The sequence below is a fragment of the Neovison vison genome, chromosome X, assembly GCF_020171115.1.
Source record: "Neovison vison isolate M4711 chromosome X, ASM_NN_V1, whole genome shotgun sequence".
Classification (NCBI taxonomy): Eukaryota; Metazoa; Chordata; class Mammalia; order Carnivora; family Mustelidae; genus Neogale; species Neogale vison.
In genome coordinates, this window is record NC_058105.1 from 31,306,167 (window position 1) to 31,319,624 (window position 13,458).

General features: G+C 40.6%; 1 protein-coding gene across 1 annotated transcript in view; it reads left to right on the top strand.

Annotated features, from left to right (window-relative positions):
* The window catches only part of KLHL13 (kelch like family member 13), a 200,232-nt gene that overhangs the window by 79,236 nt on the left and 107,538 nt on the right, over window positions 1-13,458 (top strand). The window contains exon 2 of the mRNA XM_044234328.1: window positions 751-824. Coding sequence (XP_044090263.1) covers window positions 775-824 — 50 coding nt within the window. The 5' untranslated portion in view covers window positions 751-774. The remainder of the gene's footprint in view (window positions 1-750; window positions 825-13,458) is intronic.

Here is a 13,458-nt window from a genome sequence, read left to right on the forward strand (position 1 = left end):
CCCAAGATTTCAAAATCTTTTTTTTTTTAATTTTTTTAAAAAGATTTTATTTATTTGACAAGAGAGAGAGAAATCACAAGTAGGCAGAGAGGCAGGCAGAGAGAGAGAGGGGAGGAAGCAGGCTCTCTGCAGAGCAGAGAGCCCAACGTGGGGCTCGATCCCAGGACCCTGGGATCATGACCCGAGCCGAAGGCAGAGGCTTAAACCCACTGAGCCACCCAGGCGCCCCAAGATTTCAAAATCTTATATGGACTTTCTAGTCTTAGTTGTGACCAACCTCTTCTAAAACTCTGGGCCCAGCTTATGGGCTTTTGAGGCCTCATGCGCTCCTGGGAACTCGGGATTCAGTGCCATCTGTGTCTCTCCCTGGCAAATGTGTGCCTCTGCTCTGCGCCCCTCACTCCTCCCGTCTCTCCCAACTTCACCCAGACTCCTCAGGTTTCCTCAGGGTTCATCCAACTTCCCCTATACTTGGTTGTTATTCTAATGATTTGACACGAAAGGAAAACGCAGTCATTGCTATTTAATGAGCCACTGTGGAATTCTGTAGCTAATTTGTTGCAGATTCAGTCCCTTTAATGTTCTCCCTTTTCTTAAATTTTCATAAGCTAGAATATGGACATGGGGACTACAGACATACGTTTTTGTCTTTCTGTCACAAATTATATAAAATATTACATAGATAGCATAATTTGAGAGTTCTAGTATTGACTTTTATAGTAAATATCGACTTTTTTTCCTCCTGAACAGGTCATTATCCAAGTGTTAGAGGTGATGGATCATCTTCATAGAGGGGAGTCAGTCGCTGCAATACTCCGTAACCGGTATATTTATGGAAGCAATTCACCTTATAATTTCTATAATGTCTCTCCTGCCTATTTATATGCCTAACATTGTTGCTGCTTAATGAATATTTGTTGAATGCCTGGGTTAACGTAAAATATTTGCTATATGAGTGAGTAAAAGAATGACTGGGTGACGAAGAGATGGAATGAAGAGCATGATAGCGACTGTGTGTTCTGAGCTAATGAAGAAATAGAGAATATAATTAAAAAACATGCTCGGTGTAAATTGTGACCACGTGACATTCAATGACTAGATCTATTGACTTATTTTTTAGTCTTAAAGCATGTTAGTGAAGAAATACAAGTATCCATTGCTTAAGAACAGATGTCTCAACCAAGTTTTTTTTTTAAATTTATTTTTTATTTATTTTCGGCATAACAGTGTTCATTATTTTTTCACCACACCCAGTGCTCCATGCAATCCGTGCCCTCTCTAATACCCACCACCTGGTACCCCAACCTCCCACACACCCCTCCGCCAATTCAAACCCCGCAGATTGTTTTTTAGAGTCCATAGTCTCTCATGGTTCACCTCCAAGTTTTTTTTTAATAGTATTGCCCTGTGGTTGTACATTTCTGTTACTTAAGAATCCAGTGAAAACTTTTTCAGAGAGTTTTGAGAAATTCCGAGCTTTCTCTGACTACTTATGGTTTTAAATTCATGGTTTAAAGAAATGTAGCCTTTGCTTTGTAAGTGCGAAAGAGTATCCCTTAGTCCTAATAGTTGAATTGCATGATTTGCGTGAATCCTTTGAAATAATATGCAGGAGTTGTCTATATCACTGCTCTGCCACTTACTAGTCATCTAGACTTGGCCAAATGTCTTAATTGCTCAGTGCCTTAACTTCCTCATCTATGAATTGGGGATAAAATTACCTACATCAGGGTTGTTTGGAGGATTAAATAAGTGTCTGTGGGGTGTGGAGAGAGAGAGAGCTTGGCAAGCCATGCACGGTATATTGGTGTTCTTCCTGAAACATAAATGTGAGGCTTTTAACTATGTTGAAATACAGCATTGTGTTTCTGAATTCTGATATGTTTTAAAATAGGTGTCTTAAAAGAATATGCAAAGAGGGGAGAGTTTGAAGTAGGAAGGGGACATATATAAAGTCATTGTTATTTGTCAGATATCGTAATACTCGGGATGTTACATAGTAATTCTGTTACGGAAATATATGACGGGTGCCTTTTGGTTGGAATGTGTACTCTCCTGTGGTCAAGGGGCTGTAAGGTAAGCTTGCTCAGAGACGCAGAAAGCAAGGAAATCCTAGCAGGAATAATGTGTGGCCATGTTGGGTGAAAAGAGAGAAGAAAAGAATAAGGTGTGTACGCTGGGGGTTGAATTCACATTGGTGAGTTGAGTCTGCAAAGGCCAAGTGCCACTGAGTAGGAGGGTCTCTATCACGCATTTGGAAGAGGAAAGAGTAGGAGGGCAGGAATTCCAAAGGTCAAGTCAGTAACTGAGGGAGTCATAGCATACTTGAATTTATTTCCATTATTTTTTTAAAGATTTTATTTATTTATTTGACAGAAATCACAAGCAGGCAGAGAGGCAGGCAGAGAGAGAGGAAGGGAAGCAGGCTCCCCACTGAGCAGAGAGCCCGATGCGGGGCTCAATCCCAGGACCCTGGAATCATGACCTGATCTGAAGGCAGATGCTTTAACCCACTGAAGCCACCCAGGTGCCCTGATTTCCATTATTTTTTTAAAAGATTTTTTTATTTTTTATTTATTTGACAGACAGAGATCACAAGTAGGCAGAGAGGCAGGCAGAGACAGAGAGGAGGAAGCAGGCTCCCCACCGAGCAGAGAGCCTGATGGGGGGCTCAATCCCAGGACCCTGGGGTCATGACCTGAGCTAAAGGCAGAGGCTTTAACCCACTGAGCCCCTCAGGTGCCCCTCCATTATTTTTATAGAGTTGTAATTAAGTGCAGTAAAACATACAAACACTTAAATACACATCTTTCTCTTTATAGAGATATAATTAAGTGCAGTAAAATATACAAACACTTAAATAGTCATCATGATAGTTTTTTACACTTGCATACATCCAGGTAGCCATGACTCAGATCAAGATATAAAACAGTTCCATCCTTCCAGAGAGTTACCTCATTCCCCTTTCCAGTCTCTATCCTCTATCTTCTTGAACTTCATGTAAATGGAGTCAGACACTGTGCCTGGCTTTTTTAGTTCCAAGTAATGATTTTGAAATTTATCATTTCTGCTGGTATCAGGAATTCTTTCTATTTTATTGCTGTGTAGTATTCCTTTTTTTTTTAAACTATACCACAATTTGGTTATCCATTTTTTTGTTCATAGTTACTTAAGTTGCATCCGTTTCTTGGCTATTATGAATGAAGCTGCTCTTGACGTTTTTGTACAGATCTTTCTGTGGCTATATATAGCCACAAAATTTCCTTTGGATATGTATCTAAAATATGAACATAAATTATTTCTTAAATTAATTTTATTTGAATTTATTAAATCTATTTTATGTAGCATTTATAATTTATTTAACATTAATAGACTGCCAAAGACTTTTTTTTCCTAAGATTTCATTTATTTGAGAGAGAGACAGCAAGCCAGGGGAGGAGCAGAGAGAGGACAGGCAGACTGTGTGCTGAATGTGGAGTCTGATGTGGGGCTCAATCCCAGGCCCCTGAGATCATGATCTGCACTGAAATCAAGAATCAGATGCTTAACTGACTGAGCCATGTAGGTGCCGCTGCCAAAGCCTTTTCTAAAGTGATCATATCATTTTCTCCTCTGACTGGTAACAAGTGAGAATCCTCACTAGCTATTGGTATTGTTGGCATTTTAAATCTAATTTTGTTTAATTATTTTTAAGTAGGCTCCACACCCAAGGTGGGGCTTGAACTCACAACCCTGACACTGAGGGTCACATGCTCTTACTGACTGAGCCAACCAGGCTCCCCTTGTTATTAACCTTTTTAATTTTAGCCATTCTGTTGGGTGTGTAGTGGTTTCTAATAATGGATTTCACTTGGCATTCTCCTCTTGTGTAATAATTTTGAGTATATTTTCCTATGTTTGTTTGTTATTTATCTTTTAGAAGTATCTGTTCAGGAACTTTGCCCATTTAAAAAATTGGGTGGTTACCCTCCCCAATGTCCATAACCCTACCCCCCTTCTCCCAACCCCCCTCCCCCCAGCAACTTTTGGGTAAATTGGAAGGGGAGGTGAACCATGAGAGACTATGGACTCTGAAGTGGTGGGGGGGGTGGGAGGTTGGGGTACCAGGTGGTAGGTATAATAGAGGGCACAGCTTGCATGGAGCACTGGGTGTGGTGAAAAAATAATGAATACTGTTTTTCTGAAAATAAATAAATTGGAAAAAAAATTGGGTGGTTATCTTTTTGCAGTTAAGGAGTTTTTAAGCTTGTTCTGAATATTTTAATATATTGCATTATACTTTCTTCCAATCTTTGCCTTGCCATCCCGTTTTCTTTTGATGAGCAGAATTTTTTAAATTTTTACAAAGCTCAATTTATTATTTTTTCTTTTATTCTCATGCTTTTTGTATCTTAACCAAGAAATCTTTGCTCTCTCAAATTTTAGGCTTTCTTCCTGAAGTTTTAAAGTTTTAGCCTTCATGTTATAAGTGCTTTCTTGACCAGAAACCAAAGAAATGAAATTATGTCCTAGGTTTCACTTAGAATCTGGATAATTAATAAGAACACTTTATAAAAGAAAAGTCTCTTTGTAGTTTTAATTTTAAATTAATATCTTTGTACATGACAAGGGAACTGAGTTATAACCTAAGCCATACCTCACAAGGCATAAGCAACTAGTTGTATAACTCCTAGTTTATAAACCAATGACCTGTGGTTTCCTACTGTTACAATCTTTATTATAAATAAAGCTCCTTTGAAAGAATCAGATAATTCTGATATTAAAGAAACTGATTGAGGGCATAGAAAATGATGGAAAATGACCCCATTCATTTTATGATGCTGCATAATTCAGGTATGAAAATCTGAGAATAATGTTGCTTGTTTGTGTACACAAATTATAGATCAGTTTTGGGTTGTAAATAAGGTATAAACCAAACACATTTAGGAATATATGCAGAGATTGACCCTTTGTGACTAAGAATGTTTTATCCCAGAGTGTTAATTGTTTAATACTATGAGAGTTATATGAGGTATTCTATCAATAGATCTGATTAAAAAAAAAAAAACCAAATTAAATGCTGAAGGGGAGCACCTGGCCGGCTCAGTTGGTAGAACATGGGACTCTTGATCTCTGGATCTTGAGTTTGAGTCCCATGTTGGGTGTAGAGATTACTTTAAAATTAAAATCTTGAAGAAAATAAATGCTGAAGGTGTTTGAAAAAAATTCAGTGCCCACTTTAAGAATAAAAATAGGAGGGGTGCATGGCTGGCTTAGTCCATAGAGCATGTGACTCTTGATCCCAGGGTTGTGGGTTCAAACCCCATGTTGGGTATAGAGATTACCTTAAAAAATAAATTTAAAGAAAAGTCATAGAAACTTCCTCTCTTAACAAGAAAAATAATTACTTCTCTAAAACCAAGAGTCCAGCGTCATACTTAATGTAGGAATAGTTCCATAAGCAACAACAAAACAAAGATGCCTACAGTCATCATTATTTAACACATATTTATAAATTCTGACCAGTATCAATAAAGTAGCATAACTAACAGAAAGGAGGAGACCAAAAAAATGATCAAGTTTTAGAACATCGGCTTATGTACCTACAAAAGCCAAGACTTAAAAACAACTTCTTAGCTGATATAATGCTAATGAGTGCTAAAAAAAAATAGTGGGGGGGCACCTGGGTGGCTCAGTGGGTTAAGCCTCTGCCTTCGGCTCAGGTCATGGTCTCAGGGTCCTGGGATCGAGCCCCACATCGGGCTCTCTGCTCAGCAGGGAGCCTGCTTCCTCCTCTCTCAGCCTGCCTCTCTGCCTACTTGTGATCTCTGTCTGTCAAATAAATAAATAAAATCTTTAAAAAAAAGTAGCGGGATATAAGGTAATAATTAACCAGTACCTTTTATTTATACCAAAAGTAGCCATTTAAAAGATAAAAAGACAAAATACAAAAATCCATTTATAAAAACCATAAACCATAAATATGTAGTAATAATCCCAATGAAAATGTCTCAAACCTATCTAAAGAAATTGAAAAATTCAAGAAAGCAGCCATACTATGATCCTGTATTAAAAAATTAACTTCTCCCAAATTATTATGTAGATTTAACATGAATTTAAAGTGATCATTCAGGGTGCCTGGGTGGCTCAGTGGGTTAAATCCTCTGCCTTTGCCTCAGGTCATGGTCCCGGGGTCCTGGGATAGAGCCCCGCATCGGGGGGGGGGTGTCTCTGCTCAGCAGGGAGCCTGCTTCCCCCCTCTCTCTGCTTGCCTCTCTGCCTGCTTGTGATCTCTGTCTGTCAAATAAATAAATAAAATCTTTTTTAAAAGTGATCATTCAAATAAGATAATGGGTGTATTGAAGCAGTATAACCCCATTCCATAACACTATGTCTGGCGTGTAGTAATTGCTAATCAAAAAAAATCTGTTTCTTCGATTTATAATTCAACATTCACTCTGCAATTGCTAAATGCTAACCACTTTCATGTGCTAAAATATGATGAAAAATGATGACTTTGTTTTCACTGAGCTTATATTTTGATGGTTGTAGGGGTAGGGTCAGAGAAAAAATATATATTGGAGAAAATTGCTATGAAAAATTAATAAAGCATATAGAAAGATAATTAAGGGCTGGGGCGACAGCACAACAGAGAATTAACCTTTTTCTTGCCTTAGATGTTTTTAGTCGTGCCATCTGCCATTCAGCATATGTTTTACCCTATCTGGAGTTTTATTCCAGAAGTTTCCAGGAAGCTCTGAGAAAGGTGAGTGGTAGGTGGCTTCCTTTGCTCAGAGCAAGATCTCTCTCTGAGCGCCATCCTCACTCATGCATTATAGTCAAGTCTGGGAAGGCACGTGGTGGTAAGAGTCACCCATTTGTTACTGGGTTGGTGATGTGTTTTTAGGAGATTCCTAGCTCTAATAAGGAATTCTGCAATGAGGTGTAAAGCTCTGACAGTGGTCCAGTTTTCTAGAAGTACTGTGCTGAATAAAACACAGTATAAAATATTATCTGGCACTTGCAATACAGGCAAGAGTGCCAAACACTGTTCAATAAAGTTTCCATACCTTTAACAAATATCACATACCACTTACAAGGCAAGGTATTAGGGATATAGCGGTGAATGATAATACATGGTACCCTGCCGGCCGGTGGCTATCATAGTGGTCAGAATAAGAAACGAGGAGCGTCTGAACAGGGGCACCTGTGTGGCTCAGTCATTAAGCGTCTGCCTGGTTCATGTCATGATTGAAGCGTCCTGGGATCGAGCCCCGCATCGGGCTGCCTGCTTGACAGGAAGTCTGCTTCTCTCTCTGCTTCTCTCTCTCCCACTCCCCTTCCTTGTGTTCCCTCTCTGTCAAATAAATAAATAAATAAATCTTTTTTTTTTTTTTTTTTAAAGGAGCGTCTGAACAAAGGTGAGGTCAATGGAGAAAGAGACAGGTGGGGATGGAGTTGTGAAATATTTCAGAGTAAATTTGACAACATTTGGTGTTCAGCTAGATTTTTCCCACTCTAGTCAAAGTGATCTATTAAAATTGCTAAGCTCATTGTGCCACCCAGATTGCCTTTTCCCATCTCTGACTATTGAAATTCCAACTGTTCTTCAAGACGCAGATCAAATTCCAAGTCCTGGGGCGCCTGGGTGGCTCAATGGGCTCAGGTCATGGTCCCAGGGTCCTGGGATCGAGCTCCGCATGCGGCTCTCTGCTCAGCAGGGAGCCTGCTTCCTCCCCTCTCTCTGCCTGTCTCTCTGCCTGCTTGTGATCTCTGTCTGTCAAATAAATAAATAAAATCTTCTAAAAAAATTTTTAAAAAATTTCATGTCCCACCGAAAGCCTTCCTTGATTGATGCAAGTAGATGATCAATAACATGTCTTTTGCCTCTGGACTATATTACCCCTGCAGTGAATTTTATCATGCGCTCTTCTGCACTAAAGTAATTCTAGCATGTCTTTGCTTTCATCATCTTTAACGGGGCTCTTTAAGAGAGTATATCTAATTTGTTTAAATCCTGTATAATACAGGATTTTGTGCATAATAGGCATTCTTTAAATGTTGGAGAATGTACAACACGAAAAATTATTTGTTGCTGATGATTTTACTTGGTTAAATTGTTTAGGTAGTTTTGTTTCCCACAGTCAGGTCTTACTTATAGTTAAGTAATTGAATATTAAGTTACAGTCATTAAAATTGTAAAATAGGCTAATGAAATTCAGTGCAGATTCTAGGAATAAGTTCAGGCTTTTTATTTTTTTAAACTGATGTTGTATATAATTACTTCTTAATAGTGTGTGATGTTCAAGGGGAACATGGGGCTTTGATTCAGTTCGTTAGGTATTTTAAAATGTTGAGCCCTTACTCTTTGTCAAGCACTGCCTTCATCCGTAAAATTTAAGAATTGGAAGATCCTTTCCTTCCTTTTAGTTTTAAAAGCCTGGAATTATATTATTAAGCCTGAGCACATAGTAGGTGATAAATAAACGCATCTTTTTTTAAAGGATTTATTTTATATTATTTTTGTTAAAGATTTTATTTATTTATTTGAGAGAGAGAATGAGCAGAGGGGAGAGGCAGGGGAAGAGGGAGAAGCAGGCTGAGCAGGGAACCTGACTTGGGGCTTGATCTCAGGGTCCCAAGGTCATGATCTGAGCCAAAGGCAGACACTTAACTGACTGAGCCACCCAGGTGCCCAAATTTATTTATTTTAGAGAGGGAGCATGCACACACTCATGCAGGGAGAAGGACCAGAGGGAGAGGGAGAGAGAGTCTCGAGCAGACTCCATGCTGAGCCTCAGTCTCAAGACCCTGAGATCTTGACCTGAGCTGAAACCAAGAGTCAGATGCTTAAGCGACTGCACCGCCCCGGTGCCCCAGTAAACACATCTTTGGTTAAATTCAAAGATGATCAGTCATTGAAGATAAGCCCTTTTGTTACTGTTTTCATCATTTTGTGAACTTCCACACAGATATGTTTTTCTGTGCTTTTTAAGGCTTGAAAACTCACGAGGATCTAGCTTTTCCTTTGCTAAAGTAAGTGAGGCAATGATGATCATAAACTCAAACCTTAGGCTAGAAGATGCCATTAAGGGTCATAATAGAAGAGCGTAATGCCTGAATGTCTGAGGCCGGTCACATTCTACGTAATTGACTTCTCTTTCGGCCCAGGTATTTTGTAGCTTTGGGTTACGCATTATTATTATTGTAACATATCACCATAGATGCCTGTGCAATTTGTCAGCGTGCTTGTTCCTGTCACTGAAGACTCGTGTACCCTTCTACAAAGGACATGGACTTATTAGTAATGTTGCATGTTTGATCCATGTAGAGGAATTTCCAGGCCATAGATAGTGTTTCTGTTCCTGGGAGGAGGAATAACTACCCTTAGTCCTCTTTACCTACATCTTGAATGTTGCTGTCCATAATTCTGTACATATTCTACACATATCTTTCTAGACAAGCTCCTCTACAACTGTTTCCTCAATCTCAGACGACAGGCTGAAGACCTTAGCATTTGTATCTCAAGTCTACATTTTTTTTCCTAAGTCCCAGACTAAAAAGTTCTTTATTCCCCTTCTCCACCATTTTTTTTTAAATTTATTTAACAGACAGAGATCACAAGTAGGCAGAGAGGCAGAGAGAGAGGAGGAAGCAGGCTCCCTGCTGAGCAGAGAGCCCGATGTAGGGCTCGATCCCAGGACCCTGGGACCATGACCTGAGCCGAAGGCAGAGGCTTAACCCACTGAGCCACCCAGGCGCCCCACCATTTTGTTTTTTGACTCTACAAGTATTTACTATAAAACAGTACGGAAGAGAAAATTATACATACGCAGTGGAAATAATCACCTCAAGTAATCTCTATTAACCCCTTGGGGCATTTTCACTCTAGTCTTCTGGTGCTTCTCTAAATGGAATTGCGTTTGTAATTACAGAACGTGATCTGGTTTCAGTGTTGTGGTTAAGAGCAGAGGATTTGAAGTCTGCCAAATACAGGTTCAAATCAAGCTCTGCCACTTTCAGTAACTGGGTGAACTTGGGGAAGTTTCTTAACCTCTTTCAGTCTGTTTCCTCATCTATAAAATAAAATAGTATCACTCTGTGGGATTGCTCTGAGGATAAAGTAAAATGTTTTCAAGAGAGTCAGGTCCTTAGCACATGGTAAATGTTCGGTAAATGGAAACATTCACTGTTTTATATACTGTAGATCAGGTCTATGTCCTGCTAGCTTTCTTAGTTGTACTGTTAGCGTTTTCACAGGTCAGTACAAACTTGTTAGAGACATAGTAGCTACAAAGTAGAAACTCTTCCGTGGGACAAAATATTTCACATTTAGGTTGAATCCACTTTGGGGTGCGGTTAGTTGTAGTGTCTTCCATATATGATATCTTTTCTCTTCTCTTGCTCTCTTTTTAAGATTTTATTTATTTATTTGACAGAGAGAGACACAGCGAGAGAGGAGACACAAGCAGGGGGAGCGGGAGAGGAAGGAGCAGGCTTCCTGCCGAGCAGGGAGCCCGATGTGGGCTCCATCCCAGGACCCTGGGACCATGACCTGAGCCAAAGGCAGACCCTTAACTAGACTGAGCCACCCGGGGGCCTCTCTCTCCTCGCTTTAATTTTTATCTTTTTTCCTTCCATTTCATGAATTTGTTTTCTACTGTATCAAATCTCTTTCCTCCCGCCGATGCACATTTTGGTTGTGACTCTCGTTGAGTTTCCTTGGAGCTGACCAATAGAATGTATAACTTTCCTCATCCGATCTTGTTACATTTGACTTCCTCTTCCTGCTTGATTGAGGCCATGTTTTCTTATTCTCCTTGAATGTGCCAGAGGCTTTCAACATTGTTCTCTGGCTACTATATGAAAGCATTTGCAGAGTTTTGCTCTTTCCCTGAGTGTTTATGATGACAAATCTCTTCCTTGTTTCTCAGTACATTTTCATTGGCCCCATGCTTGCTGTTTTTCTGTTTATTTATTCTCAAAGGAAGAAAGATTCCCAGAAGGGCTTTGTACTGGCTGTTCCTTTGAAACGTCCTTCCCTGTGGTCTTTGTGTAGCCAGCTCTTCTTTTCAGATTCCCACTTAAAAGGCCTCTCCTTTGAGAAGTTTTCATTGACTACCCAGTCTGAAATGGCTACCTGTGTAGTGACACATCGCCTTAGTTTCAATCTTTGTTTCTTCCTTTATTATTTACCACCATTCACTAGAATGGAAGCTGTAGGAGGACAGTGATTTGTCTGTCTTACTGATTGCTTTAATGTAACTACTCACAGCCAGCCAAGTCTGGGACATATTAGTTGCTCAACAAATATTTGCTGAGTGAATGAATTAACTGTTGTCCCTCTCCATGTGCTCCTGGGTACTTATCCAGCCCCTTTCTCAGACTTTTACCTACGTGTCAATACTGAGAGAAAAAAATGATCGAAACAAGTAAATGAGGGACACCTGGGTGGCTCAGTCAGTTGAGCATCTGACTCTTGGTTTTGGCTCAGGTCTTGATCTCAGGGTCCTGGGATCGAGCCTTGTGTTGGGGTCCACACTCCTCCCAGAGTCTGCTTCTCTCTCTCTCTCCCTCCCACTCTGCCCCTCCCCACTACGTGCACACACATACTCTTCTTTCTCTCAAATAAATAAATCAATAAAATCTTTTTTTTAGAAAAAAATGAGGGAGAAGTCCCAAATCTTCTTTACAGAGGAATTCCAAATTTTATATGTATGTATGTGTTCTATGAAGCAGAACTTCATCTCCCTCCTCCCTTGAGTCCAAAGTCCTTGAGTGGACTTCCTGATCCACTTCCAAAGAAATGAATGTGGAAAAGTAAAAATACCTTTACAGTGAAGAAATCTGGCAAATACTACCTGTAGTAGTCAGAATAATGGCCCCTCAAAAGGCGACATCCTAATGCCCAGCACCTGTGACTGATACTCTACATAGCAAAAAGGACTTTACAGACATGATCGAGTTTAGATGAGAAGGTTATCCTGAATTATCTCGAAGGGGCCCAGTGTTATCACAAGGGACAGTTTCTTTTTTTTTTTTTTTAGATTTTATTTATTTATGTATCAGAGAGAGAGGGCGAGAGAGCAAGCACAGGCAGACAGAATGGCAGGCAGAGGCAGAGGGAGAAGCAGGCTAACTTGCAGAGCAAGGAGCCCGATGCGGGACTCGATCCCAGGACGGCGGGATCATGACCTGAGCCGAAGGCAGCTGCTTAACCAACTGAGCCACCCAGGCGTCCCACAAGGGACAGTTTCTAAGAGGGATGCGAGAGTCGGAGTCAGAAGGAGATAGGATGATGGAAACAGAAGTTAGAGCTATACTCTTTGATGATGGAGGAAGGTTCCACAAGTGACAAAGTGCAGGTGACTTCTAGAAGCTGGGAAAGGCAAGGAAACAAATTCTCCCCTGAAGCCCTGCCAGCACCTTGATTTTAGATCTCTGACCCCTAGGACTGTAAGACAGTCAGTTTGTGTTGTTTAAAGCCACTGAGTTTGTAGGAATGTCACAGCAGCAAGAAGGATGTAGTGTACCGTGTTGGCTGAGTGTGGCATTTAGGCTTTCTAGTATATTCTGGGCATTGTCATTTCTGACTTGGTATGAACTCAGAAGAGGTGCTGGGGATGGCAGGGTTCGGAAGGGACCCCCAGTAGAAAGGAACAGCACCTTCGCCAACTCTCAGTTGCCATGCGGGTGCTGGTTTTCCTCACTCTTTTGTCTGTTTGACATTTAGTGGGAAGTTGGGGAAGGCAGCCCATTCATATATCCGTCTTAAAGTTTTCCTCACCCTATTGTATAATTTATGCTCACTGTGAAGTATTTGGAAAAGTATGATCCCACTTTTCTGAAGCACTGTTAATGTTTTGAAATGCATGAGTGTTTATTTCATGCGAAGATTCCCCAGTATTGTAAGCGCTGTGGGTCTAAACCCATAGAATCACTGTTCCCAGCACCTGTCTCCTGCTCTCTAGTCTTGGGTTTGTTTAACGATCCCCCACTCACTCAGTGGCTTGAGTCAGAAACTGAAGCATCATCCTGGACTCTTCTTTTTCTTTCTCATCCCACACATTTAGCCAGTCACCAGGTCCTATTTCTCCTTCCAAATTATTTCTCCGGTCCGCTCCTCCCCTACCTCCCCCTCTGGTCCAGCCCTCCCTTTGCAACCATGATGATCGTTCTGAAATGTAAATGTGTTTGTATCATTTCCTTGTTTAGATCTCTTCAGTGACTCACGGTGTGACAGGGCCTCTCGTGCCATTCCTCTCCATCTCACCGGCCTCCTCTTCTCCCTAGAGCATGCGTTGCAACATTCCCCTAACACTGGAAGGTGACATAGTCCCTCATATTTCCATCCCTTTTTCCGGTATGCCTTCTCTCTCATTTTTGGCCCAAGGATAAACTCCTGTTTATCCTTCAAGACTCAGCACAAGTGTCCCCTCATCTGTGAAGCTTGTGTACCCTCTTGCCTCTTCCAATTAG